The sequence below is a fragment of the Ambystoma mexicanum genome, chromosome 7q, assembly GCF_040938575.1.
Source record: "Ambystoma mexicanum isolate Mex_15411 chromosome 7q, UKY_AmexF1_1, whole genome shotgun sequence".
Classification (NCBI taxonomy): Eukaryota; Metazoa; Chordata; class Amphibia; order Caudata; family Ambystomatidae; genus Ambystoma; species Ambystoma mexicanum.
In genome coordinates this window covers 552,392,237-552,417,152 of record NC_090941.1, presented here as the reverse complement: position 1 = coordinate 552,417,152, position 24,916 = coordinate 552,392,237, and the positions used below count along the sequence as shown (strand labels likewise).

Genomic DNA, 24,916 nt, shown 5'->3' with positions numbered 1-24,916 from the left:
ACTGTTCGCCCCTGGCCTTCTTCTGGGCCAGCTTGAGGTTAGCTGCAGGGCTTCCTGGTTCCCCTTAGCTTCACCTGAAGCCACAGCAGGGCTCCAGACTTCCTCTCCTTGGTCTGGGTCTTTCAGATCTCCACTCTGTATATTATAGTGGCGGGCAGATCCTTTATTCTGCTGGCAGGGGTCCAGTTTCCCGCAGCACAGTGTCTTTTCCTGCCACTTCTTGCCACTCTTCCTTGCCCGCCTCGTCAGCTCACTCTGTTATATAATTCAGGCTCCCTTCTGGGGCAGGCAGAGCGCCAACCTCCTTCTGTTTACAGTTTCCCGGGCATTCGTTTATTCCACCGTCTCGACCCCACCTTCGTTGTTTCCTGGTTCACTGGTTGATTGGTATGGGGTCCCACAGCATCCTCTCAGTTGAGCCTGATGTCTCTGGTGATCACGTTGTCCGGTGCCCACGTTCACATCCTGCCCTTTCTCTCCAGGTGTGGTCTGCAGGCGAGCCGAGTCCTTTGTTTAAATTACTGTGTCCACTGCAGGCGACCGTGAGATGCTGCGACTAGCCTCTGCCAATCCGTGTGTCCTGGGTGGCTGGGCATGCGTTTGAGTTCAATGTAGCCATGGCCTTATATTTGTTGTGTTATTGCGCATCAGCGTTCGCAGGATGAAGTGTTGGGGCTCGATACAGTTTTGCATGCCAGGGTGTTTCTCGCGCTTCCTTGGCCTCTGTTGTTACACTGCAACTAGTATATCTTGGATGTGCCGATATGCTGCCGGTTGTACCTTCCGTCTTCGATTCGCGTGTCTCTCCCTCCGACGTCTCGCTAGGAGGAGCAAGTTCCCATAGTGTTATTTCCTCATTTTGGGCAGTCTGCTCGGTGCACGGGACAGCTTCTCACGTCTCTCTGTACACACTTCCCAGCTTTACCTTTCGTTAGCTTGGCCGTTCGTTCACCCTGGGCGCGCAATGCAATTCGTGTGGCAACGGGGAGTCCTTGTTTCACTTTTCTGGATCAGATCGCTCATGTGCATCTCAGCACGCTCTCCGTTCGCCTGCAAGTAGCTGTCTGCACACGGTTGTTGCACTTAATGTCTGTCTCTTTGTCCTCAACGGGCCGCAGCAATCCCTTTCGGACTGGATGTACACGGATCACTGTACCGATCCAGTCAAGATAGCGCTCCAGTCGTGCCTTGGGTATTCATCAGCCTGCACGCTTAATTTTTGCTGTCGTGAACAGTTTTTAGCATGACTTATATCCAGATCAGTACAGTATCAGCAGGAGCTCCTCGCTAAGCACGTCCTCTTACATGGCCCCGAAGCCACGTCCCCCAGCTCATACATATAACGCTATCATCGGCCATTGTATCGGAAGTCCAACTTCAATAGTAAATTATCCCAACCAAAGATTACGTCATAGGGCCCCGACCCAGAACAGCGGGGCCTCAGTCCCACAGTTCCCACCAGGGAGGATGCAGGGACTGGGATTCGCGGCTGCGTGTCAAGCATTTTCGAACTATAGCCCATTCCCCACCCTCCACTTCCCCCACGACTCCCCCAATCAGAGAGGTGATAGACCCAAACAACTTTAAACCAATCACAACCAGCGGAGGCATCACCTGGTGGGCCTTGCACCAGTCCTGAGTGGCAGTGCATCCGAAGTGGGGTATTGACTAGGCATTATGTGGTGTATAGTGTGATGACAATATAGAAACAGCAAAAAGGGAAATGAAATTGCGGGCCTGAGCCAGCTGTCAGCTGGTCTCATCAGTCCAATGGTCTTTCGTCCAATTGTTCATTCGAGCACCGACCCGCACTAGGAGTTTTAACATTCAACAATGAACAAAAGCTGAGGTTTCTGCAGGGACAACCTTCAAAACCGATCAACCAGGGAAGTGGTGCTCAATAAATTTGGAGGCCTCTTCAGGAATGATAAAGAAAAAGACTCAGTTCGAGTGCTCGATCCTGAGATTAGCTGGTTATAGCATAGAATATTTAACCCCTAGGTCTCACAGTTTCTTCTTGATGGCCAAGAAAGATTCCTGCTGAATGGCCACAGAGAAATCTGGATAAAGGTGGAACCCAAGAAAAGGTTGCCTATGGCCCTCGCTGCATGAACTAGAGTATCCCTGTCTCGATAGTTCAGTACTCTAGCTATGATGGGGTAGGGAGGGGCCCCTGGTCTGGGCTTCGCCATTAAGGATCGATGGGCTCTCTCGATGGTTAACTGCAGGGAGAGTTTCGGAGAGTCTAACAGAGAGAGCAGCGTGTGCTCGACATAGTCTGCCATGGAGCCTTCAAAGTTATCCTCCGGAGCACCAATGATGCGTATATTATTGCTCCTGGAACGTGCTTCAAGGTCCTCATTCTTCTTGCTGACATCTTGGACTCATCTGGACAGGGCATTCCCTTCAGCCCAGAGGGCCACAATGTCGTCCTCAGCCGTCCCAACCCTAGTCTCCACCTCAGTCACCTGAGTGTCTGTTTTCTCCATGAGGGCTTTGATCGAGCATATGGTCCCACTCATATCATCCAACTTTGATTGAAGAGCAAAGAACCCCTCGTGGGTGTATTCCATCATTTTCTGTGACTTAGAGGCTCCAGGGGATGTTCACATGGATGCCTCTTGCGGGGTTTGTTCGGTTTTTCTGTGCTGCCTTAGTGTACATATTATTATTATTATTATATTATTATTATTATTATTATTATTATTATTATTATTATGCTCAGCGATAGTCTGGTGCTGGGTAACAAGGGCGGAGGGTGTGTAATGGGAGGACTTCAGCCAGAGATGGTGTTTAAAGTTTGCCCAGTATTTGTAGATGAACGGTGTGCCGCTCATTCGCTAGGCCCTCAGTCAAGTGCATTCAAAATAGTGACTCTGTGACCCAATGTGCAGGACCCTGCTAGCGAGGGGTCGTAGTGAGCAAAGGGGTGGCTCCATGGCAATGACCTGGCAGTTATAGGTAGTGTGTGGCGCATTAGAGCCCATTCAGCGCCTTGTGTGTTCTCAGGGGGGGCGTCGCTTGGCAGAAGGGCGAGAGGGATGATCGTGCACACATACCGCACCGTGTTGAATGCCGACGGCCAGTACCTGCAATCTTGTAGGAGGGTTGGTACCGCAACTCCCTGTGTTGACCAATTGAGGAGCGCTAGGGTCGCAGTTTCAGGCACGGCCAGCAGCACCATTGACCGAAGAAGGGTCTCGCCAGATCCATGAGGCATCCAGAGTGCCGCCAATGTAGTGCCGACAGGGCAGGAGCAGCAGGGCTGAGGTGTCCGCTGGTCCCAGCCCCAGAGTAGCGCCTTGCCAGTAGTGGAGCTGTGAAGGTTGGTAACTTGAAGGAGAGCGTCGCAGGACGTTTATGCGGATGTCCACTCCGTAAGAGAAGGGCAATGGATCCGCCTCATCAGCTGCCGCCACCCAGAGCAAAGCCGGCGAGGTGTAATGTTCAGAGTGGCAGGCGCCCTTCCCCCATCAGGCACACACAGCCTCGCCGCTCGAGTCTGTGCCAGTCCGTTCCCTGTGGAGGCGCAGTGCGGGTTGCTACGAGGGAGCCCAATCGCACCCTCAAAAAGGTGATTTCTCTTCAGTGGTCCCTCCCGATGGGCCACCAGTCAAACGATACCTGCAGGCAGGTTATGGGAAGCAGCCGGTGGATTCTCTGAAAAACGAAAAAACGCGGCACTAATATTTTGAAGATTAGGATCTTCCCCCGTGCGGAGCTCACGCTCAGACAGCCATACTGCTGGAGCGCAACAGCATCCCCCGAAGGAAGGGAATTTAAAAATGCTGCCTTAAATAAACAATCTTCCCCCTTAGTGATAAAATCTAATGGTTCATCCCTAACTTACTTTAAGGGGAATAAATCTACCCTTAAAAACAAGAAGCTGCTTAAAAGAGCTACTTTTATTGTTGAACACAAGTCCCATGAGTACTGGGACAAGGAAGAAGGCTGAAGATGTATGCTGTAGTAGTGGTCAGGCAATTAAGTCCCTTCCCTGCAGGAAATAGAGAGGAGAGGGAACTGTGGCTGAGTGCATGCAGTAGTAGCAGAAGGAGGAAACAGTGTTGTCAATCCAGGCAGAAGTGGGAGAACAAAAGGGACGCTGGGACTCTGATGTAGCAGATTTCACCGGCTTGTCCTGTGATGCTCCTGTTCTGCCAAACTCTGAAGTGTAGAGGCTGCGCAGCCAAAGGTATGCAGGAAGACTGCTTTACCACATGTGAGTCCAATTGCAGAGGTTGCAAAGCGGGAAACGTGTCCAAGACCGTGGCAAGAAGTTACAGTGAAGCTGAGAGTCTCCGGAGGAGCGAGAGGGGCTCATTAATTAAGTGGCCAGACCGGAGACGCCTTCAGTGAGGAAGGGTTTGGGTCCAGAGAAAGCCAGACCCCGTAGAAGTTGTGCAGCACGCTGTGAAAAACCAGAGGGTGTTTCACTGCCTAGACCCTGGGATCCCTTACTCGGGTGGCCAGGGCACAGCCATCGCCTTTGGATTGAGTCCCTGGGGATGGACTAGTGCATAAGGAGGATCACCTGGGTGAGGGGCCCTTTGGGTGGGGGAGGAACGCCCAATGGCAAGACAAGGTATCTCCCCTTTCCAAACACCCCTATCCCATCCTATTTTATAGGATATTGTAACCTCCCAGATCCCACCCCCTTTCCTACACAAACACTGAGCTGAGGAAGACGAGGTCTGAGGCTAAAAGGAGTACCACCCATGCAATACATTGGACATGTCCCACTAATAAGATCAGGCAGGATCAGGCACTTGATCTTACTTGCATACACCTGGTACTTATTAGCTCTCCCCACATGGTTAAAAGATGGAACACTGAGACATACTCTGAGCAAGGGCGATACACGAGAAGGAGCAGTTCTTCCAGGGCGACAGTGAGCCAGGTGTGGCAAAGCGGCAGGCCATGGGAAGGAACCGAGGTACGGAGAAACCTTAGACACCCCAGCGAGAGATTGTTACCTCCGAAGGGCCTTGAAGGTTGTGCAAGGAAGCCCAGCCAGAGAGAAGAGACAAACCTCTTTTCTGTTTCAGGGATACCAGTCACCCTCCTGGTTGAACGGCAGAGTTGAGGAGGTACAGCAGCAGTTGTGGTATCAGCCTTGACTTCAGGATCAACACTGCGAAAGACGAAAATTAATTAACACAGCCATTGATTTGATGAAAGCAATAAAAGTCTGGTCTCTGTTAAATGAAACTTGACGGCAACAGTATCCGACGAATGAAAATGTGTGAGTGCCGCTAAGACACGAGAGAAATCAAAGCATTGTAAAGAACTGTAAATTAAAGATACAAAGTAACCGAGTTGTCCGGCGAAAAAAGATTGCCCAATCGAAAGTCACTGTGAAATGTCTGATGCCATAGAAGAAGAGAAAGAAACTGAGATGCCAGATTTGAACTGTTGCTAGGTTTGATCAAGGCAGAGGGAACCCTGGATTTGAGCGATAGCTTTGAACTTTGAAATAAGTACTGTGTTCGAAACTACATGTACCAAGAGAGAAAGTGATGTTTGCGGAAATAAGGTTGAAGTGGTCATGCAGAGGTAAGAGCAAAAGCCTCACAGTTTTGAAGTCTTCGACAGCGGAAGGAAAGTGAAAGGAGACTTGAGCCCGACAGAGTGAAGCCTATGGAGGTGTGATTGAAGTTTGGGGCAGAGGGATACCTATACTGAATTGTGGTAGCCAGAAGGAAACAAACTTTTGTGGAACTGTATTACAAGCTAAAAGTTGACCTGGGCTGGAGTAAGAGAAAGCTGAGAGGTCCAGCGGATAAACTAGTGACTTCTCGTGGAAGGCCAAGTGGGCCCTGGTCCACGAAATTAACCTCATCCTTGTGTCCGAAGCCAGAGTGTGTTGCAAGGTCCCAGTGTGCCACCTTACCCTGTGCTACAAAAAGTGAGGAAGGGAGTTTACTGACCTTTCTTTTGACCAGTGATATTCCTTTTTTGCATTACACATTCCCTTTACACATTTATTGTATTAGAAAGAGGGCAGGCGTAGGTTAATTATTATTGGTCATTTTGACTAAGGACTGACTACGATTGCATTTTCTTTTTGTTGATGGTCGAGAATGCTCACATCTTAGTTATAGGGCAAGGTGGGAGTTTTCCAACCCCTTTTAAACCATCAATAAAGGTTTTGAAACTTGCAGCTCTTTTGTCAGTGTCTACTTGAGATACCATGCCTCCCTCACAACGCAGAGAAAGGAACAAAGAAGCCAGTGAGTTCAACCAGGCGTTATAAATCCTTCCGCAAATCCTTCTGCAAACACTGTCGGCAACAGTATCCATCTTGATATTCGCTTGCATAAGAGTAGAAACGAAGTAAAGCGGAATATTGAGTCTTTAACAATGGGAACACTTGAAATGTATCACTCGCGTGTGATCAGGTATTTCTTCTCTTCATTCGTGTAAAGAGAAAACGCTGTGAAACAGACATTTTTTAACTTAAAGTTCAGCAGAGTACCCACAGCATCTCTCTTTTCATCGTATTTGTGCCTGGTGTGTATCTTTTTTTTTCATCTTTTACCGCTTCCCCTATCAAAACTGAGTGTAGCTCTTGCCTCTTGTCTCTCGTCTCTACTGGAAGCTCCTCCCTACTGGAACACTTCTTTGTGAGCTGAGATCTCAGACCCCAATTCTCTCCTTAGTCTGCCTTCTACCAACCCCCATTCTATCTATCTATTCTCGCCCCCTCTGCTAAAAGTAGTCCTCTAATCGTGGCTTTGGCTGCTTCCCACACCCTTGCCGAAGTCACTTCCTCGTTGTCATTTACACCAAAGTAGGCTGCTATCTCCTTTCCCAGGAAGTCCCTCAAAACCCAATCCCTCAGTATGGTATCATTACATCTCCATATAGGTATTCGCCTGTGGGGTCTCGCAACTTTGCAATCCGCTATAACTAGCTTGTGATCTGATAATGCAATCACCTCCACCTTGGTTGCCTCTACGTCAGCAGCTTGTTCCTGTTGTACCAATATGAGGTCTATCCTTGTGTAAGTCTGGTGCGGAGGCAAGAAAAACATACATCACCCCGGGCCCCAGAAATAACACAGCCAGACATCAATCCAAAAGTGATCAGTTAAAAGATTTCCAAAATCGCTGTTGTCATTACTAACCCCTTTCATTGACCATCAATCTAACACTGGGTTGGCTGACGTGGAAATCGCCCCACAGGAGAGTGCCACCTTCAGCGCAGTCATCTAAGAGTTCAACAAGACCTTCCGAATACTCAATGAATCACTGTGGACTCAGAACGCTACGTGTGCCCCAAATGCAGTGCTCATTGATGAAATGACTTTAAACTGTGCCCATATACCATTTCACAACCCTACAAATGTATACCTATTTTGATCCTGCTAGAATAACAGCTTGATGTATATTTAGCAGTTGTACTCAACTGTGCGTTTACCTCGTCATCTGAAAGACTTAGGACCGTTCCGTTTCACATAAATGTACCCACCTGATGCTTACCGCAGACAATGTTGATTCCGCCTAATGTGTGCGCCCTAGCCAAGGTTGACCCCATTCATTGTGTGCACACTAGCCAATTTTTCTTAATTATGCTCAATGTGTGTATTTTAGCCACTGTTGACTGTTAAATGGGTGCACCCTAGCTACTGCTGATCCGTTCATTGTGTGCATCTTAGCCAATGTTGATCCCGTTTATCCTGTGCACCTGCAGTCACACTGCACTTAGTAGCTACCTGCTTTGCCAATTGATTACTCGCCAATTGCTATTTGACTACAACATTCTGTACCTAGCTGCCCTGCCCTTTGTGTACCACCTAGTTATCTATGCGGTATCTAGTAGCCACCCACCCTCCTTTTTATTGTCGCATACTCAACCCAGATCGGCCTTGCCATTTGATTTCCACACCCCACTTACGGCCAACAAAATGCACCTACCAGGCATCTACTCAGTACTGGTGAGAGTAATTTTCCACTTCATCAATTCTTCCAGCTCTCCCAGCTTTACCTCTAGCTCGGCCTCCATAGGCACCACTCCTTCACCCTCCATTATGCCCTACATCACAACCACTCTGCCCCACTCCTCCTTACCATGTAGCCTCTCTGCGAGAAATACCAGACTACGTGCCAGACTACCTAAACTATACGAGCCTCGAGCCAGGGACGCCATCCAGTCTAAGCTGACTAACCGCTCCCCAACTATGCATATGATCACTCACACCAATCCTCCTTTGGAAAGACCCAAGCATAGCCCAACCAATATGACGACCAAGCACAAGGCTCACAACACAGATTCCATTCCTACCCACACCAAAATTACCGCCCCGCCCATAAGAGGCGCCCTAATCAATGCACGCTCTATAGTAGCCCATGCCACAGACATAGCAGAAGATCTAGATTTCATAGCCATTACCGAGTCCTGGCTCCATGCAGCCGGAGGCCCAGCCCTCTCGCTAGCCATCCCCGACGACTACATCATCCTCCGAGCGGATAGAACAGAATCTAGAGGTGGTGGCCTGGCCATAATTGCCAAAACACACCTCAACATTAGACTTGACTCCTCTAACCGCCTCCCATCATGTGAATCACTCACAGCTAAGCTGCCTACTGCCAATTCCCAAACTATATCCATTCACTTATTCTACAGACCTCCTGGACCTTTAGGAAGACCTCCCCACCATCCTCACAAATAACCTAAAAAATACCTCCCAGAGCCTCCTCCTAGGGGACTTCAATTTAGGCCTTAAAGACCCCAAAGACCCCCAGGCCACCCTCATCAACAATACACTGTCAAAACTAGGCTTCGAGTGTCCACCCCCACCCATAACAAAGGGAGAACGCTCGACTGGGTAGCAGACCATAACTGTGCGGCCTCCATCACCGCAAACTCCCCTCAACCATGGTCTGACCACCATCTCCTTTCCTTTGCCCTCAAAGCCTCAAGCCCCATCACCAATAACGTGCTAGCCTCAGCCATCTCTACGAGAAGCAAGAAAAATATCACAGTGGAAAAACTGATCCCCCTCATCCTCCCGCCTCTAAACCAACTCCCAGCTACCTCCAACCCCCACGACCTCGTAGAAGGTTACAACAAAATCATGCGCTCAGCCTTAGACTCTATTGCACTGCTAAAACTAAGAAAATGCAAGCCAAAAAAACACCTGAACTCCTGGTTCTCTACTCACCATAAAGCTCTTAGATTAGAGAAACGCAAAAAGGAACAAGCCTGGAGACAATCACCCACAGACAATAACAAGCTGATTCTCAAAAAAATAACTTCCACTTATAAAAAAGAAATTATAGCCGCTAAACAAGACTCTTACAACCAGAGAATAACACAAGCCTATTCTAGTACCAAAGAATTGTTCACTATCATTAAAGAGCTGGAAACACCGGTCTTACTCCCAGACACATGCGTGAAAGACAAACAATGGTGCACCAGTGTCCAAAATGCCCTGTCCAACAAAGTTGCAGGCCTACAAATTAAAATTAACAAGAAGAAAGAATCCATAACTAATTTGACTAACTCCACTAACACTGCCCCGCAGCCCACACCCCAACACCCTATACCCAACCCACTTCAGCTTTTTCAAAGTCTCCATTCTAGAAGTGGAAAAAATCATTCTCAGCCTTAAACCATCAAACTGCCAGGGCGACCCTTGCCCTTCACAAATCATTAAAGATGCGGCAAGAGACCTCTCACCATTCATTACCAAACTCATTAACGCCTCCTTCTCTTCAAGTACCATCCCCAGCAACCTTAAAGAGTCCTGGGTCCTCCCTCTTCTCAAAAAACCCTCTCTTGACCCTTCTATACCCACCAATTACAGACCCATTACCACCATCCCATTCTTGCTCAAAATACTAGACAAGACAGCCTACCAACAAATACAAAAATACCTCAAACTAAACCATCTCCTGGGTATCCGGCAATCAGGCTTTAGACCCCAACATGGGACAGAAACGGCCCTTATCAATCTGAAGGCTCAAATTGACACCCTGAGACACAATGGGAAAACTGCTTTACTGCTCCTCCTAGACCTCTCGGCAACATTCGATCTAGTAGATCACAAAATTCTATGCAACCACTTGGACTCAGCTGCCCGGTTCTCCTAAGAAGCCATCGCCTGGATCGAGTCATTCCTAAGCAACAGATCTATGCGTGTCTTCTCCACCTGAGCCGCTGCCGGCCCCATCCCCATCACATGTGGAGTCCTTCAGGGATCATGCGTCTCCCCCACACTGTACAACGTGTTCACAAAGCCCTTGTTTGATGATCTTGATGGTCTTGGTATCACCTACACTAATTATGTCGATGATGCCCAGATCCTCTTCGCGTTGACGGGAGATTACAACCAGGATTTGGCCTTGGTGAAAAGGGTGTACCAAATCATCCAGGCATGGAATGCCTCTCGCAGTCTATGCCTGAACGATGACCAGACTGAACGCATCATCCTCGGTTCCACCCCCAACTTAACCAAATTGGATCACAACTACACCAGCTTCATTATAGATGGGAACTCGATCAAGGTAGCCAAAGAAGTGAAAACATTAGGAATATACATTGACTCCTCCCTCTCCTTCCACAAACAGGTTAGCTCCATGGCATCCTCCACGGCCTACACATGTAAGCTAATAAGAGCAGCCAAACCCTTCCTATCCACCCAGAGTTGCATCACTCTAGCCGGAGCCCTTGTACTATCAAAACTGGACTACTGCAACACCCTTTACGTAGGAGCCAACAAATAGGTTACTAACAAAATCCAGACACTGCAAAACAATGCTCTCAGAGCAGCGCTCAGCATCCCCAAGAGAGAACATATTTCCAACATCAGGAGAACCCATAATTGGCTCACCACTACAGACAAAATCCTGCTCAAAGTAGCCTCCCTAACACACAAATGCCTCAACAATGCTGCCCCCCGCTACTTAGTCGACAGAATAAGAAGATACACCCCTAACAGACCCACCAGAACTACCAATGCAAATCTGCTCACAGTTCCCAGGTTCAAACGAACCAAAATGGGCGGCAACAGCTTTCAGGTGAAAGCAGCCCAACACTGGAACTCTCTACTGCCTTCCTTAAGGACACCTCAAACCTACACCCACTTTAGACGTAACTACATCCAGTGGATAAAGAACAATGACCGTTAATTGACAGTTTAACTTACCTTGCCATTGTAAACTATGTAAATATGTATACCTGTAAATTGTATATCACTGCTTCTATCGCAACTGTTTCAACCAATGTACTCACTGTAATTACTGTACAGCATTGTAACTAAGCTGAGAATAACATTGTTGCTCCTGCGCCCTCTTACCTTCGGGTCTGGCGCGCAATTTAAATGAATAAACATGAACATAAAGAGTATGAAAATCTGTCGCACAAATCATATCTGGCCTGCATTGGACACATACAAAGTAGCTAACGTGACCCTAGCCTCGTCGTAGATCCCCTTAACCGCCAAGAACGTCTCCCAAACCCACTCCTGACCTTAATCTTCATCATATGGACGGATTTCCCCATCAGAATACCCAATCCCCCGCTTCTTGTGCTCCCGCTTTGAAGCCCAAAAGACACTCCCAATATCTCTCCCCTTTATCATGGATTCCTTTCCATGCTTGTAATGGGTCTCCTGCAAAAAGAGGACCGCCAAGTGTAGCTTGCGAAACATATTGCTCATCAAAGAGCTCTTGTTCTGAGAATTGAGCCCCTTTATAATTAGGGTGACAACCTTACCTCAGCCATACTCCTGTGAGGGGTCAGAAATGCGAGACGGACACTTAGGTAGAGTTTTCTCACAAGTTGCCATTTTATTGAATGATAAGGGGTGAGATGAATGCCTATTTTTCCCTAACCAAACAAGGATTTCCATACCTAACAAACTAAGGCTAAAGGAAAATGATGTAATGTCCAAAGGTATCTGTCCATCACACTAATACATACAAGAAAATCATACAGCAATCATTTGGCGGTTTAAACTTCACAAAATACATGTAAATTCAAACACAAAAGTTATAAACATGAATCCTTGAGACCAAGGTTGGATACCCTTCCCCTGGATCAGTTCAGGGTGGTTCAAACCAAAGTTCAATTTCAGGAAAGTTCTTTTCACTTGCCAAGTTCCACTCCGGGTACAATACAAAAGTTATTTTTCTCTGAAGACTAGTCACTTTTTATCACATTGCATTCCTCCTTCAGAAACAACACCTTAGTCAGGATGGTTATATAAGTTTATCAAAACACAGTAGTATAATTGCCACTTCTTTTCCACCACAACCGTATGCCACATTCACAGTGCTTCAAGTTAAATTCTTCCTGTTCCACTCGCCTGCCAGGACTAACTGCTATTTGTCTTTTTCCTTGTTTACTCTCCTGCCGGGATAAAACTTCTACTACTGCAACTTGTACTCTGTGGTAAGGCTTATTCCAAACTTTCCACACGTAAATCCTCAATAGAGAAAGTAGAAACAACAACTGCTTCTTGATTTAGTTTCTTGACTTTTAACGCAATTGGCTTACATCTTCTTTCACAACCATACTGTACAAAAGGACAATAATTCTCACATTGATCTGTTTGCCATGGGCAATGCAGGTTATACTTCTCTCCCCCTTGATCCTTTCTACAAAGAGGGCTTTTCTCCTGCAATCTTTGATTTCTACTTGCATAACCTTTTGGCTGTTGGCAATGTGATATACAACTTACTCCCTCGAGATATTTTGTTCTGTGACTATCAAGCTCACATTGCCTTGGTGTGACTTCCAGCTTTCTTTGGATTTGGCAATGCATGTTATAATGTCCCATTTTTGGATATCCCTCTTTAAGAAAGTTGTCCTTGGGTTTTACTGTTGCCCCTCTCTGGCTTGTGCAATGCGGGTTACAATATTCCTTTATTGGATATTCCCCTTTAGGCAAGCTGTATTTACTTTGCTTTGTATTGCCCCCTTTTGGCTTCGGCAATGCGAGTTACAATTTTCCCCTATTCAACCTCTCAATAGGAAAGTGGTGCCCAGTTTGCGTAACTTCAAATGTTCAGTATCCAAAATATTTGTTCTTACATGGCGGTTTCCTTCAGAGCACCTCAAGGTCACCTGCAGCATGCCAATTCACCAGTGTCTTCTGGCATCTCCTTCTGACGGTTCTAGTCAGCTTGCCACTAATCGCGCTGACCGTCGGTGGAGTTTTCACGGGTCTAAACGCTCACCGGTGAAGATCTCCCACCGAAGCGTATTACAGGATGTAGAGAGCTTCTCTCTCCTATGGGGTGTCAACGTTATAGAGACTCACCTGTGTCTCCCCGTCACTGTCTCTGGTGGAAACCTCTGATCCTGAGAAAGCGGTTGTGAGTTCCTCAGGAGTCCCCTCCTTCGTGAAGAGATAGGGTTTGTTCCGGGAGCTCGCCACTTTTGTTGGGCTGTGGAACAGCACCAACTCAAAGGGCGTACTCCTTGCGCAGCCCTGAAAGGGAAAAAATCTGGATTGCACATAAAAACCCTGTTTGATGTTTCTAAGCAAATTCAGTTCGGTCCAATAATCCAGTAATGAGTTCCACAAAGCAAACCGTGTTGAGGGATGGTTTGGGTTTGTAATCCACAGGAAGCTCAGATGTTTGTAGTGTACTCCAGTATGACGTCTTGAGCTGATGGCACTAGGTCCAGGACTGCAGGCGGGATGCCAAGAAAGATGGTTTTACCATTAAACCAAAAAAGGTACACCACCTGGCCCATGAGGTAGCAAAAAGTATCATCACGATGGATTTGAGAGCCTACAATGGAAGGACTGTAATAGACATTACTGCAAAAATGACTTTTGGAGTTGCCGAGCGCTGCTTCGTTATTTACTATATTTTAGTATGGCTTTATGTCGAAAGCTTTGAGGTAGAGGGGAGCGTGACTGTAATCCAGCGGTTCTGTGTTTAGCTATCCCAAGACAAAATTAACTAGTTACAGATTTGCTTTCAAATCTTCTAAATAATGAGATAGGAATCTTGTGGGAAAAGCTGAAAGAGCAGAACATTATTCTCAAGTTGCACAGAAGGGTCACCATTGATCCAAATGGTGACACTGTTCTTTTTTCGCCAATTCAAGATGGCTTGTCCCTTCTTGGTCCTTCTTCTGCCATGCAGGGTGGGGGAGGACTTTTGTCTTTGGCGGGATCCCTTTGAGAAGCCAGCCAAGGTACCAGTGTGTCTGTGAGGACAGGGAACAGGAGAGGACTCAGAATGGCCACTGTTCTTAGTCTTCTGCTGTGCCTGCCTGGAACCAGTTCCAACTGGGAGGAGAGTTTGAATGGTCCATCGGTGCTGATTGGCTGGGTTCCTGCATAAAAGCCATGGATCCTGAGGCTGAAGACAAGCAGACCCCTGGAATAGAAGAATCGAAGAGGAAGAATAGAAGAGATGTCCGCAGCCACTTCCAGATGACCTGAGATGCCTTCTGAGTAATCGCTGCTGTCTGACCCCTTCTTCCAAGCATCAGGAGAACTCTGATGAGGACGACACTGCCCTTTAGACTGGTAGGACCAATCAGTCTTGAGACGACCTGCATTCCAAGCCATCCCACGACGAGCTGTGACCTTCATGGCCTGTAAACTGCCAATACCCTGGCACCTGTGGCCGCTGTGCAGTCATCATCTTCTGAAGACTAAAAGCTCCCAAAACTTTGGTGGACTCCTTCTGGAACTCCAGAGGCAAGATTCCACTCCTTGAAGTACGCTCACTATAGTGCTCGACCGGAAAAGTGAGACGAATCGTCCAGGCAGTAATCGTTCTTCACTGGTGCTTCCTAAAAGGCGCCAAAATCACAGAACCGCAAAGAATATGGAAGCCTCTTCACTCGACTGCTGCTGCGAGATCCATTCCACTGTCCCTTCTTTCGTCTGCCTGAGCAAGAAACCAGTGAGCATGTCTGCTGCTACTGCATCACTGGGGCATCATGCTGCCTCCTCTTCTTTATGCCTACGGTGCTGTGAGACTCTTGGTAGAACTTACCTAGAGCTGAATTGCTGTTCCTGTGTTGTTGGAGTGCTGATTCGCATGTTTGGGAGTTTGCCCATACACATTTGCCCAGGCCTAATGCCTGTGTACCTACAGGGAGATTTCTCCGAAATCCCTGACCCTTTTTCCAACCAAAAGTGTTACTTGCTACAGAAGAATTCTTCTGGGACTTTTGAACTTTCTACAGCGTTTGCCTTACCTGTTTTGCCCTCCAGTCTGACTCAGACACTCATAACTAGATAGGGATGGACTTCTAAAATAGTAGGCCTCTGTGAAATAATTACAAGTATTTATCTGCTTTCTGTTGGTTTTGTTGCATCCACTATTACCTAAAACATATATTACAAAAGGGTTTTACTTACCTTTGAATTTCATACTACAGTTCTTAAAAGTATTAACAAAGAGATTTACTTACTATGAATATTGTATTCGTTTTTCTAAGTTACTTATTGTGTGTTCTAGTACTTACCTTTCTGAAGAATCTTACCTTAGTGTATGTATAAAAGAAACCATTATTTTGATATAACTGTTAGTGTGCCAGTGTTTCTTTGGCCTATGTGTATACACTAAGCTCTGTGTACCTCCCACAGCCCTTTCTCCACCCTAAGATAAGTCTGGCTGCTCAGCCATTGCTATCATCAAATCTTGTGTGGTTCAGGCCTATACTAAGTTGGAGCCCTGTGCCCCAAGTGTGAGTCTTCTAAAGTCCTACATAAGGTGGACTTTTGCAAAACTGCCTAAGACCAATAATAGATGGTTTGACAAAGAATGTAGAAGAACTAAAGGTAATCTCAAAACTGTAGTTAAAAGTAAATGGGGGAGGCGCAATGAGCTGGTCAGAAATGTGGGAAAGGATTACAAAGGCACCATTGAACAAAAAAAGATAGTTTGAGGCGCTAGCAATCAATAATAAATAATCTATGACCTTTCGGAAATTGGTTAACGGCACACCCCCAGAGACTAGGATTAGCCCTGAAGGTGGTGTGGCTAAGAATATGTGGTATATTACCTTCTATCAAGATACCACGATAAGCATAGGTTTGCCGTTAATGAAATCTGGGAATATGATACTCCAAAATGGGAGCTCTTTTCGTTCGAAGAAATATGCAAGGCTATTCATTCGCAAAATAATAACTTGCTCCTGTGCCGGAAAGGATCCCTGTTGAACTTTATAAAGATAGTCCTTCCCTCTGGGCTCCACATATTAGCCTAGTATTTAACACATTGAGGCTTAGTAGGTATGTACCCCAGTCATGGAGAAGTGCAGAGATTATTCAAGTTTTTAAAAAAAGAGACAAAACTAACCCTGCAAACTATTGTGCGATCTCTTAATAGATTCTATGGGCAAAATGTATGGAAAAATGTTGCAAAGCAGATTACAAGACTGGGTGAGGGAAAACGAAATTCTCAGCCTATGGCTGGCTGGATTCCAAAAAGGGATTTTTTTTTTGTACCGACCAGGTTTTCACGATAATGCTCATAACTCATGAATATGATGATTAAAGTAAGTGTTATGTAATTTTCCTAGAGCTACATGCAACTTTTGATAGTGTCCATAAAATGGATTTGTGGCATTGTTTTTCAATCTCTTGGTGTTCCCCATGGATTACAAGAGTGCGTTAAACCCTATATGGTAGCAGTAGGGCGTGTGACTGGTATGGCCCAAAGGGGAGACGGCTGAAGATTTCCCTGAAACTAAAGGTGGGCATCAGGGCTCTGCAATGATATGATATGATATGGCATTTGTAACGCGCCTATACACAAGTGTTTCAAGGCGCGACGAGGCAGATAGGGGGGAACAAGGGGAAGACAGACAACGATCCTACTAGGCCAGGTGTCATTCAGACCGCGCAAGTGCAGGGGTAGGGGGAAGGGAAAAAGTGCAAGGGGAAGGGGAGGGGGGAAGTGCAGTACAAAGTAAGTAGAATAAAAATAAATAAATAGGGCCAGCTGGTGGCAAGTGCAAGGTAAGTGCAGACAAGTGCTGGGAAGGGGGGGCTGTAGGGATACAGAGACAGTCCCGCAGTGCAAGTGGAGAGTGGCTGGGCCCAGGACCGAGGTCGGTGAGAGTGGCCCAGTTGCAGATTCAGTGCAGTTTCAGTGCAGAATTTAGCATGGGAGAGGGAGAGAGAAAGCAGAAGCAAAGAGTAAGGTTTTGAGGTGCTTCCGGAACCCGAGATGGTTCTCCTCAAGTTTCAGGGAGGCAGGAAAGCTGTTCCAGAGGGAGGTCTCTGCCGCAGAGAGAGATCTACCCCAAGCTCGTTACTTCGAGAAGAGGCTGACCCTGAGGGAGTTGGAGACGGATGAGCGAAGGGCTCGGGAAGGAAGATATTTAGGAAGAGAGAGTTGAAGGTATTTAGGCCCCAATGACACCTATATTACCATTTTGTTTATATATTAACGAATTTGCAAATGAAACTAGTACATTTGAGGCTAGTGTCCTGACTCTAATGGGGGAAAAGTTGGAATAGTGCTGTACGCGGACAATGCTGTACTAATTTCTAAAACGCCATTGGGTATCCGGAAACAAGTATCGCAGTTTCATGATCTTTTTGTTAAGAAAGGTCTGAAAGTAAATGTGGCAAAAACAAAAGTAATGCTTTGAAGTCCAAAAAATAAAATTGTTAAAGTGTATTTTGAACTAGCAGGTTTAAAAGAAATTGAGGTGGTGAAATATTTGGATCATCTGGGTTTCAGATTGAAGAATTTGAGGGTTATGGGGTGCAAGCAACCCTCCTCAATATGCCAATTGTGCCTAATGTCCTCTAGGGGTAGAGGATGCATTAAAGAGTGCAAAGGAAGAGTATGATACTCTTAAGTCTCTAGGCCAACTCACTAATAAACCATCTGGCCAAAGAGGCGGTAATAATCTTCGTCGCTTCAGGGGACAAAATTCAAATAGGCGTTCCGGATACAGCCAATCAGGGAAAAGCTTCTCAAGGTTTCCAAAGGGGCCAGCAAGATCTCGCGGCTGGGGGAGATCTTCCTCTTCCATTATGCAAATTTGATTACGCTTTTCCCCCAACTCCACTAATGAAAAGGGTGGTGAACAAGATTCACAGGGAACAAATGACGCTTATCCTAGTTGCTCCCATGTGGGCAAGACAACCCTGGTATCCACATCTGTGCAAACTGGTGATGTGCGATCCCATCAAACTCCGTGCCAGACCAATTTGCTATCCCAGCACGTGGGAACAGCATTACACCCTCAACCTCACTCAATGAACTTGGTAGCGTGGCTCCTGAGGTCATAGAGGTGTATGGATATCCTCAAGGAGGCACGTAAACCAAACACCAGACACTGTTATTTCGACAAGTGGAGGAGAATTGTTATTTGGTGCCAGTCTAAAGAAATAAACCCCATAGAATACACTCCATCCCACATTCTTCATTACATGCTCTACTTGCTAGACTCAGGGTTAGTCTTTAACTTTCTAAAGGTTCACCTGGCAGCTTTATCAGCATATACCACCTCCCACAGTAAAGTATCATCGTGGAAGGTTCCCGTCATTAAAACATTTATGGAGGAAGTAAAAAGACTCCACCCTCCTATTTCAAACCCACCGCCAGGCTGTGACCTCAATGTATTACTTGCAAAGCTCATGGGACCCCCCTTTGAGCCTATGCATAAGTCAAACCTTAAATACCTCACGTACAAAACAGCTTTCTTAGTGGCTATAACCTCCATAGGAAGAGTCAGTGAACTTCAAGCATTGTCAGTGCAAGACCCATTCTTTGTCATCCACTAAGACAAATTGGTATTAAGAACACACCCTAGGTTTTCACCTAAATTAATTTCCAAATTTCATGTAAACCAATCCATTGAGCTACCGGCCTTCTTTTAGAACCCCACAAGCTCAGCTGAGAAGAAACTCCATACTCTAGATGTAAGGAGGGCAGTCCTTTACTATGTAAACAAGACCAGATTGCTCAGTGTGGTCTGTTTGTCTCTGTAGCACCAGGCAGAATAGGAGACCGTATTTCAAAGAATGCCATCTCCAGATGGCTAGTCAGATGCATACAGCTCTCTTTCTCTTTATCAAGTAAGACACTGCCTTTCACACCAAGAGCTCACTCCACAAGTGGGACAGGAGGTACTTTGGCCTTTATCACAAATCTCTCGGTGGACACCATTTGCAAAGCAGCTACATGGAGCTCAGTACACACTTTCACTCAGCACTACTGCATTGAGACACACTCTAAAGCAGATACCCAAGTGGGACAAGTGTTTCTAAAACATCTATTTGCATCTGGACCTTCTCACAACCCACCACTTTCTCCTAACACTGCTCGCTAATCTATGCATAGCATGTGATCCAAGCAGATTCCACAAGCCTCAGAAGGGACACATTACTCACTGTAATCGTATTTCTGATGCTTGTATCTGTTTAGATTCACATGCGCCCACCCTTCCTCCCCTTGGAGTAGAAGGTGCATAGATGTTTTTTCTAAGCTTTATCTGATACATACCTGCTTTAGAACACCTGTACTCACGCTACACTTCATGCAACCTCATGTCAGAAACAAAACAATCTGAGGGACCTCGACACATGAAGGACAATGGGTACAGTGGATGTCACACTAGGGATAGTATTACTGGCACGCCCTGTCGATGTCCCTTTTCGAGTTTCAAAAACAACAGTAATACTCAGCAGCTTCCACTAGATGTCGGCCTATGCATAGCATGTGAATCTAGAATCAACAGATATATTCACCATGCACTCCTATTTTGAAAAGATAATACATTTCCAAAGGTTCTTTATTAGCACAACAATGCTTTTGATGATCTTAAGGTGCAGGGGAGATAACATTCAACCCTTCATAAGGAACTTATCTTGTTCTAGCATGTGAATCTAAGCAGATACAAGCATCAGAAATACGATTACGGTGAGTAATGTATCATATATATATATATCTCCCTAAAATCTTCAAGTATGTTCGAGTCCTATTTAGATAAGATCTACCCTGTAGATTCATGATCAATTTATTTGAACTTTAGGTTTGGAATATTAGCCACAAATAGATGGAATCCCAGTAATTTCCCATGCTGCCCTTTCTGTGAAGAGAGGGCACATGCAAACATTTTGTTCCAATGCTCAGACACGTAATTGGAATTTAACTCCTATACTTCTTACAGTGGAAGTAAGAAGTATAATTGTGGCAGGGAGAGATTGTGCAGGTCAACTGGGAAGGGCCTGGGCTCCAAGAATGAAAAAGCTAACGCAGGGTTGAAAAGTCAGCATTCCTAAGCTTGTAACTTTGGTTTTTCCCAAATAAAAGGACAGCATCGACATGTTATGATGAAATCATAACATGCTGCTGATTAGGGAGGATAGCAGCAGCTTTCCTTTTGCAGATGTTTTCTCAATGTAAAGTAGGTACAAGATAAAAATGAAATGCATGTGCACTTTAATATGCAGGACACTATATATGTTACCCATCGGGTTGTGTAGTATATGGGAAGGACTTGGGCTCTAAGAAAGGAAAAGCTAGTATAGGGGATAAAATCAGGAGTTGAAAAGCCAAGATCTGTAAGGTTGTATCGAAGGCTATGTAAGGTTGTAACTAAGGCGTCTTATCGTAAGGCCTACCCCAGATATAAGGAATGCATTAGCGCTTTACTATAAAAGTATAACCTGCTGTTCATCCTGGACTTTAGGGACAATAGCTAAAGTGTTTGTTACAGCTGTTCTTAATGTAAAGTAATTGCAAATTAAAAATGAAAAGCACATGCACTTTAATATACAAAACATTGTATAGATTGTATACACTTTGATACTACAATTGGGACATCAGATAGTGGTTATTAATATGCCCCCTTACTGTTTACATTGAAAATAAATGTCTTCATTTGAAGTTTTTATTCTATATTCATCATGAATTGCATTTGTTTGGGTGGGTGGTTTTACTTAGTTTTTATAATGTATGTTTTAACTTGTTTAATTTTTGTTGGAAATAATTGCTGTCTTTTATGGCGACTGCCGAAATAGTTTTATGATGAAAATCCATGTGATTCCTATTATTATACTGATGTGTAAATCATTTCTTTGTAGGCTTTTGAGAACACACTGAAGTCTTGGGAGGACAAGCAGAAGTATGATTTGGGAAAACCAGTCCTTCGCACTCACTTGTACCCACTGCAGGCTGTTGACCTAGCCTCAGAAGATGAGGTTTTACAGATACAGCTTTGTTCCCAAGCTGCTGAGGAACTCATAACCAGGTAAGTGGAGATACAGAAAGCCTTACAACTGCAGCATACAGTGTTGCTATATGTTTGAGATTTCTTACAGCAGGATTCAGTGTATATTTTGGATTATACTTGAATGTTTCAAAATGTTGACCCTAAACAGCGCTCTTGCTTGACCTTGATATTTAAATGCATTGCACTGGACACAAGGTTTTGGAGCTTAATAACTACTCTAAAACATGCTGTTTATCAGGATGACCTTTCTATCTGACAATTCCAGAAGCATTGACGGTGCAGGAAATGCATCATTAGGCGGCACTCCTGTTAATGTGTGTGACTGCAAAGCCAGCTAGGTAGAGGTAGACATGATGAGTATCGGAGAGATCCTGAGTAGCAAGTTTCCCTGGCTGGATTCTGTGCTAGTGCATTATGTCACAGGTGAGGAGAGGGTTGAATTGGCTAGGGGCATGTGACAGGTCAGCTGGTAAGACAGGGGAAGTGGCTATGTGTGACGGGGGACGAGAGAGAGGTAGTGTTTAACAGGAGGGGAGATGGAGGTGGTGTTTGAGAGGAGGGGAGAGGGATGTAATGATTGACCGGTAGGGTTAGGAAATTGATTTTTTTTAAACTTCTTTTTATTGGTATTTCCAATTACTCAGCTCATCTTCAAAATATGTGTAGAACTCTAACAGTAGAAACATAACCACAAAAACCCGAACTCCCCACCCCCCCACCCAAAGAAGATCTTAGTCTCTTGTATCAACATGCAGGCAATTATGTTGAAAATATGTCCAAGATCCTGATTTTGTGGGGACACCACTGTTCCATGTAGTCCGACTGGAGGTAGTCCAGTACCGCGCCTCATTCCTTCCCGAAGGACCCGCCCGAGCTCTGCAGGTTATGCGTTAGCCTTTCCATTGCCTCCAATGCCCATACCTTCTGTAGCCACCCGAATACCAGTGGGGGGACTTTTTGTTTCCAAATCTGTGCAATTGCAAGCCACGCTGCAATGACCAACCCCATGAAGCTTCTCCATTGTGCCTTTGATAGTGCATTGGCCGTCTGATCTCGTAGCCCGCAGAGCCAAACTCTCTCCCCCATTTGGGCTGCGTTTGTAAAGATAGTTTGCATCTGGTGTCTTACGTCTACCCAGAACTTTTGTATCGCCTGGCAGTCCCACCAAATGTGTTTCCAGGTGCCCTCCTTTGAGCAGCCCCTCCAGCATAGTTTAGATGTTTGTGTATACATTTTGTTCAATCACTCGGTGGTATGGTGCCATTGGATCTTCACCTTTACCCATAGTTCCCTCATCTGTTACACGCGTGTTAGTTTGGGGATATTTGTCCATAGTTCCTCCCATTGCTGTCTGCTGATATTCTCTCCTATTGTGTCTTCCCATTTTTTCATATAGCTCCACTTTATGGTCTTTGTCTGGACATTTATGAACCTGTAGATTGTTGAAACCAGCTTCCTTCATCCCGAGTTTGTCAGGATATATGTTTCAATGGGGTAAGGTACTGTGTGGCCGCTTTCTTAGTGTGGTGTGTCCCTAACCAGTGCTTTAATTGCTCATATTTGTATCTGTCTGTGTCCCTAAAATGAAGCTGTTTTTTGCAGACCTCAAATGATTTTATGTCTTGATCCTGGGCCATTTGTCCTATTTTTGTGCACCCTGCTATTTCCCATTTCTCGAAGGCCCCTTTTTCCATTCCTGGTGGGAATTCAGGGTTCCCAAACATGGGGCATGTTCCTGTGTGAGGGTGCCTCTGTGTTTCTGCTCCTCAGGCGTCCATCGGTGCTCATAGGACCTCACTAATTCTGAGGTGTGGGTGTCTAAATTGCTCTTTAGCCCACAGTAGGCCCACCAATGGGGTTCTCGCTACTGCCCTGTCTTATTTCTCACACCATTTTTGCTGAACCTCTGGCATCCATTCCTTCAAAACCCACATCTACGCCGCTTGATAGTAGTTGTAAAAGTGTGGAAGGGCCATTCCCCCATCTCTGATTGCAGCTGTCAGTACCGCCCTACCTACCCTTGGTTGTTTACCGTTCCATATAAAGGAGATCATCACCTTTGTTAGTGCCTTAAAGAATGACCTGGAGACCCTGATCGGGAGTGCCTGGAAGTGGTATACCACCCTGGGAAGCACGTTCATCTTTATGGACGCTATTCGTCCCCACCAGGAGATCGTCATTGGGTTCCAACGCTCTAGGTCCTTTTTTATTTTCTCCAGGAGATTCGGATAATGTTCGCCCATATAGGTGATCTACCATCCTTGGCAGCTTTATGCCTAAATATTTTATTCCCGAGTTAGCTATTCTTAGGTTTAGGGCAGACGCTATCTTTCCTATTTCCCCTTTGTCCCCCGCCAGGACGAGCAGTTCTGATTTGTGTCTATTGAGCTTCAGCCCTGAGATTGCCCCAAATTTGTCTAGTTCGTGTATTGTTAAGGAGAGTGTTCGTGCAGGGTCTGTGAGTGTGACCAGCATATAGTCTGCATATGCTGTTACCTTATGTTGCCCTCCCTGCCATTTCAATTCCTGTGATGGAAGCCAGTTCTCTGATCCTAATTAGAAGTGGTTCAAGGAAAATGGCATAGAGGAGAGGGGAGAGCGGGCATCCTTGTTTGGTGCCTCTAGATATCTCCACTACATTTGAGACTTCCCCATTTATGGCTATCCTAATTGATGGAGTGTTGTAGTTTGCCTTGATTATCTTTATATATTGGTCCCCGAACCCCATGGTTTTCATAGTGCGGAATACCAACGACCACTCCACCCGATCAAAGGCCTTTTTAGCATCTAATGATAAGAGTATTGCTGGAGTGTGCGTTATGCCAATCTTCTCTATTAAGTGTATTACTCTTCTCGTATTGTCGTGGGTTTGCCTACCCGAGACAAAGCCTGATTGGTCCAAATGTATCAACTTTGGGAGAAGAGGTGCAAGTCTCTGGGCAAGAATTTTCGTATATAACTTTGAGTCCAAATTAATAAGGGCAATCGGGCGATAGGAGGCGGGAATGTGCGGGGTCCTTTCCTACTTTGTGGAAGACCAGAACTTTTGCTTCGTTCAATGAAGGTGTCACATTCCCTTCGCTTTTAAAGGTATTAAATAGCCTTGCTAAAAAAGGTGTTAATATATCTGAAAATGTTTAGTAGAACAATGCCATGTACCCATCAGGTCCATGTGCTTTGTTCATCGGAAGGGCCCTGATTGCCCCCTTCACCTCCTCTTCCGTGATGTCGCCCACCAGGATTTCTTGGTCTGCCTCTGTAATTTGTGGGATGGTTATGGCCTCTAGGTATTCCCCCTGGTCCGCTCCGTTCGGGTTATCCGTTGCATACAATGACTGGTAATATTCTTTGAAGACCTCCCCTATCTCCTTTGTGAGTGTCACTGTCTCCCCTTTTGAGTTACATATTCTTTTTATTGACATTGCGGCTTGCTTGGCCCTTAGCTGTCTAGCTAGGAGCTTATCTGCCTTATTGGCTTTCATATAGTATCAGTGTCTTAAGTACAGTAGGATTTGTCTGCCTTCTTTGTTCTAATGACATCTAATTGACAATGGATGTGTCTGAGCCTTTTTGAGGCTTACTTTTGAGTTCCTAGTGAGTTCCTCCTGTATGTCCAAAATCTTTTGTTCTAATTCTTCCTCCCATCCCCTCTGCTGTTTATCCTTATTTGCCTTCAGGGCAATTATGTGCCCCCTCATAACCGCTTTAAATGCCTCCCAGACCGAACTTAGTGCTA

At 45.7% G+C, this 24,916-nt stretch overlaps 1 protein-coding gene across 3 annotated transcripts in view; it reads left to right on the top strand.

Annotated features, from left to right (window-relative positions):
* The window catches only part of DGKH (diacylglycerol kinase eta), a 1,951,678-nt gene that overhangs the window by 1,720,692 nt on the left and 206,070 nt on the right, over positions 1 to 24,916 (top strand). For all 3 annotated transcript variants that reach the window (XM_069640477.1, XM_069640476.1, XM_069640478.1), the window contains one exon: positions 21,032 to 21,198. In XM_069640477.1, the coding sequence (XP_069496578.1) occupies positions 21,032 to 21,198 (167 nt within the window). The remainder of the gene's footprint in view (positions 1 to 21,031; positions 21,199 to 24,916) is intronic.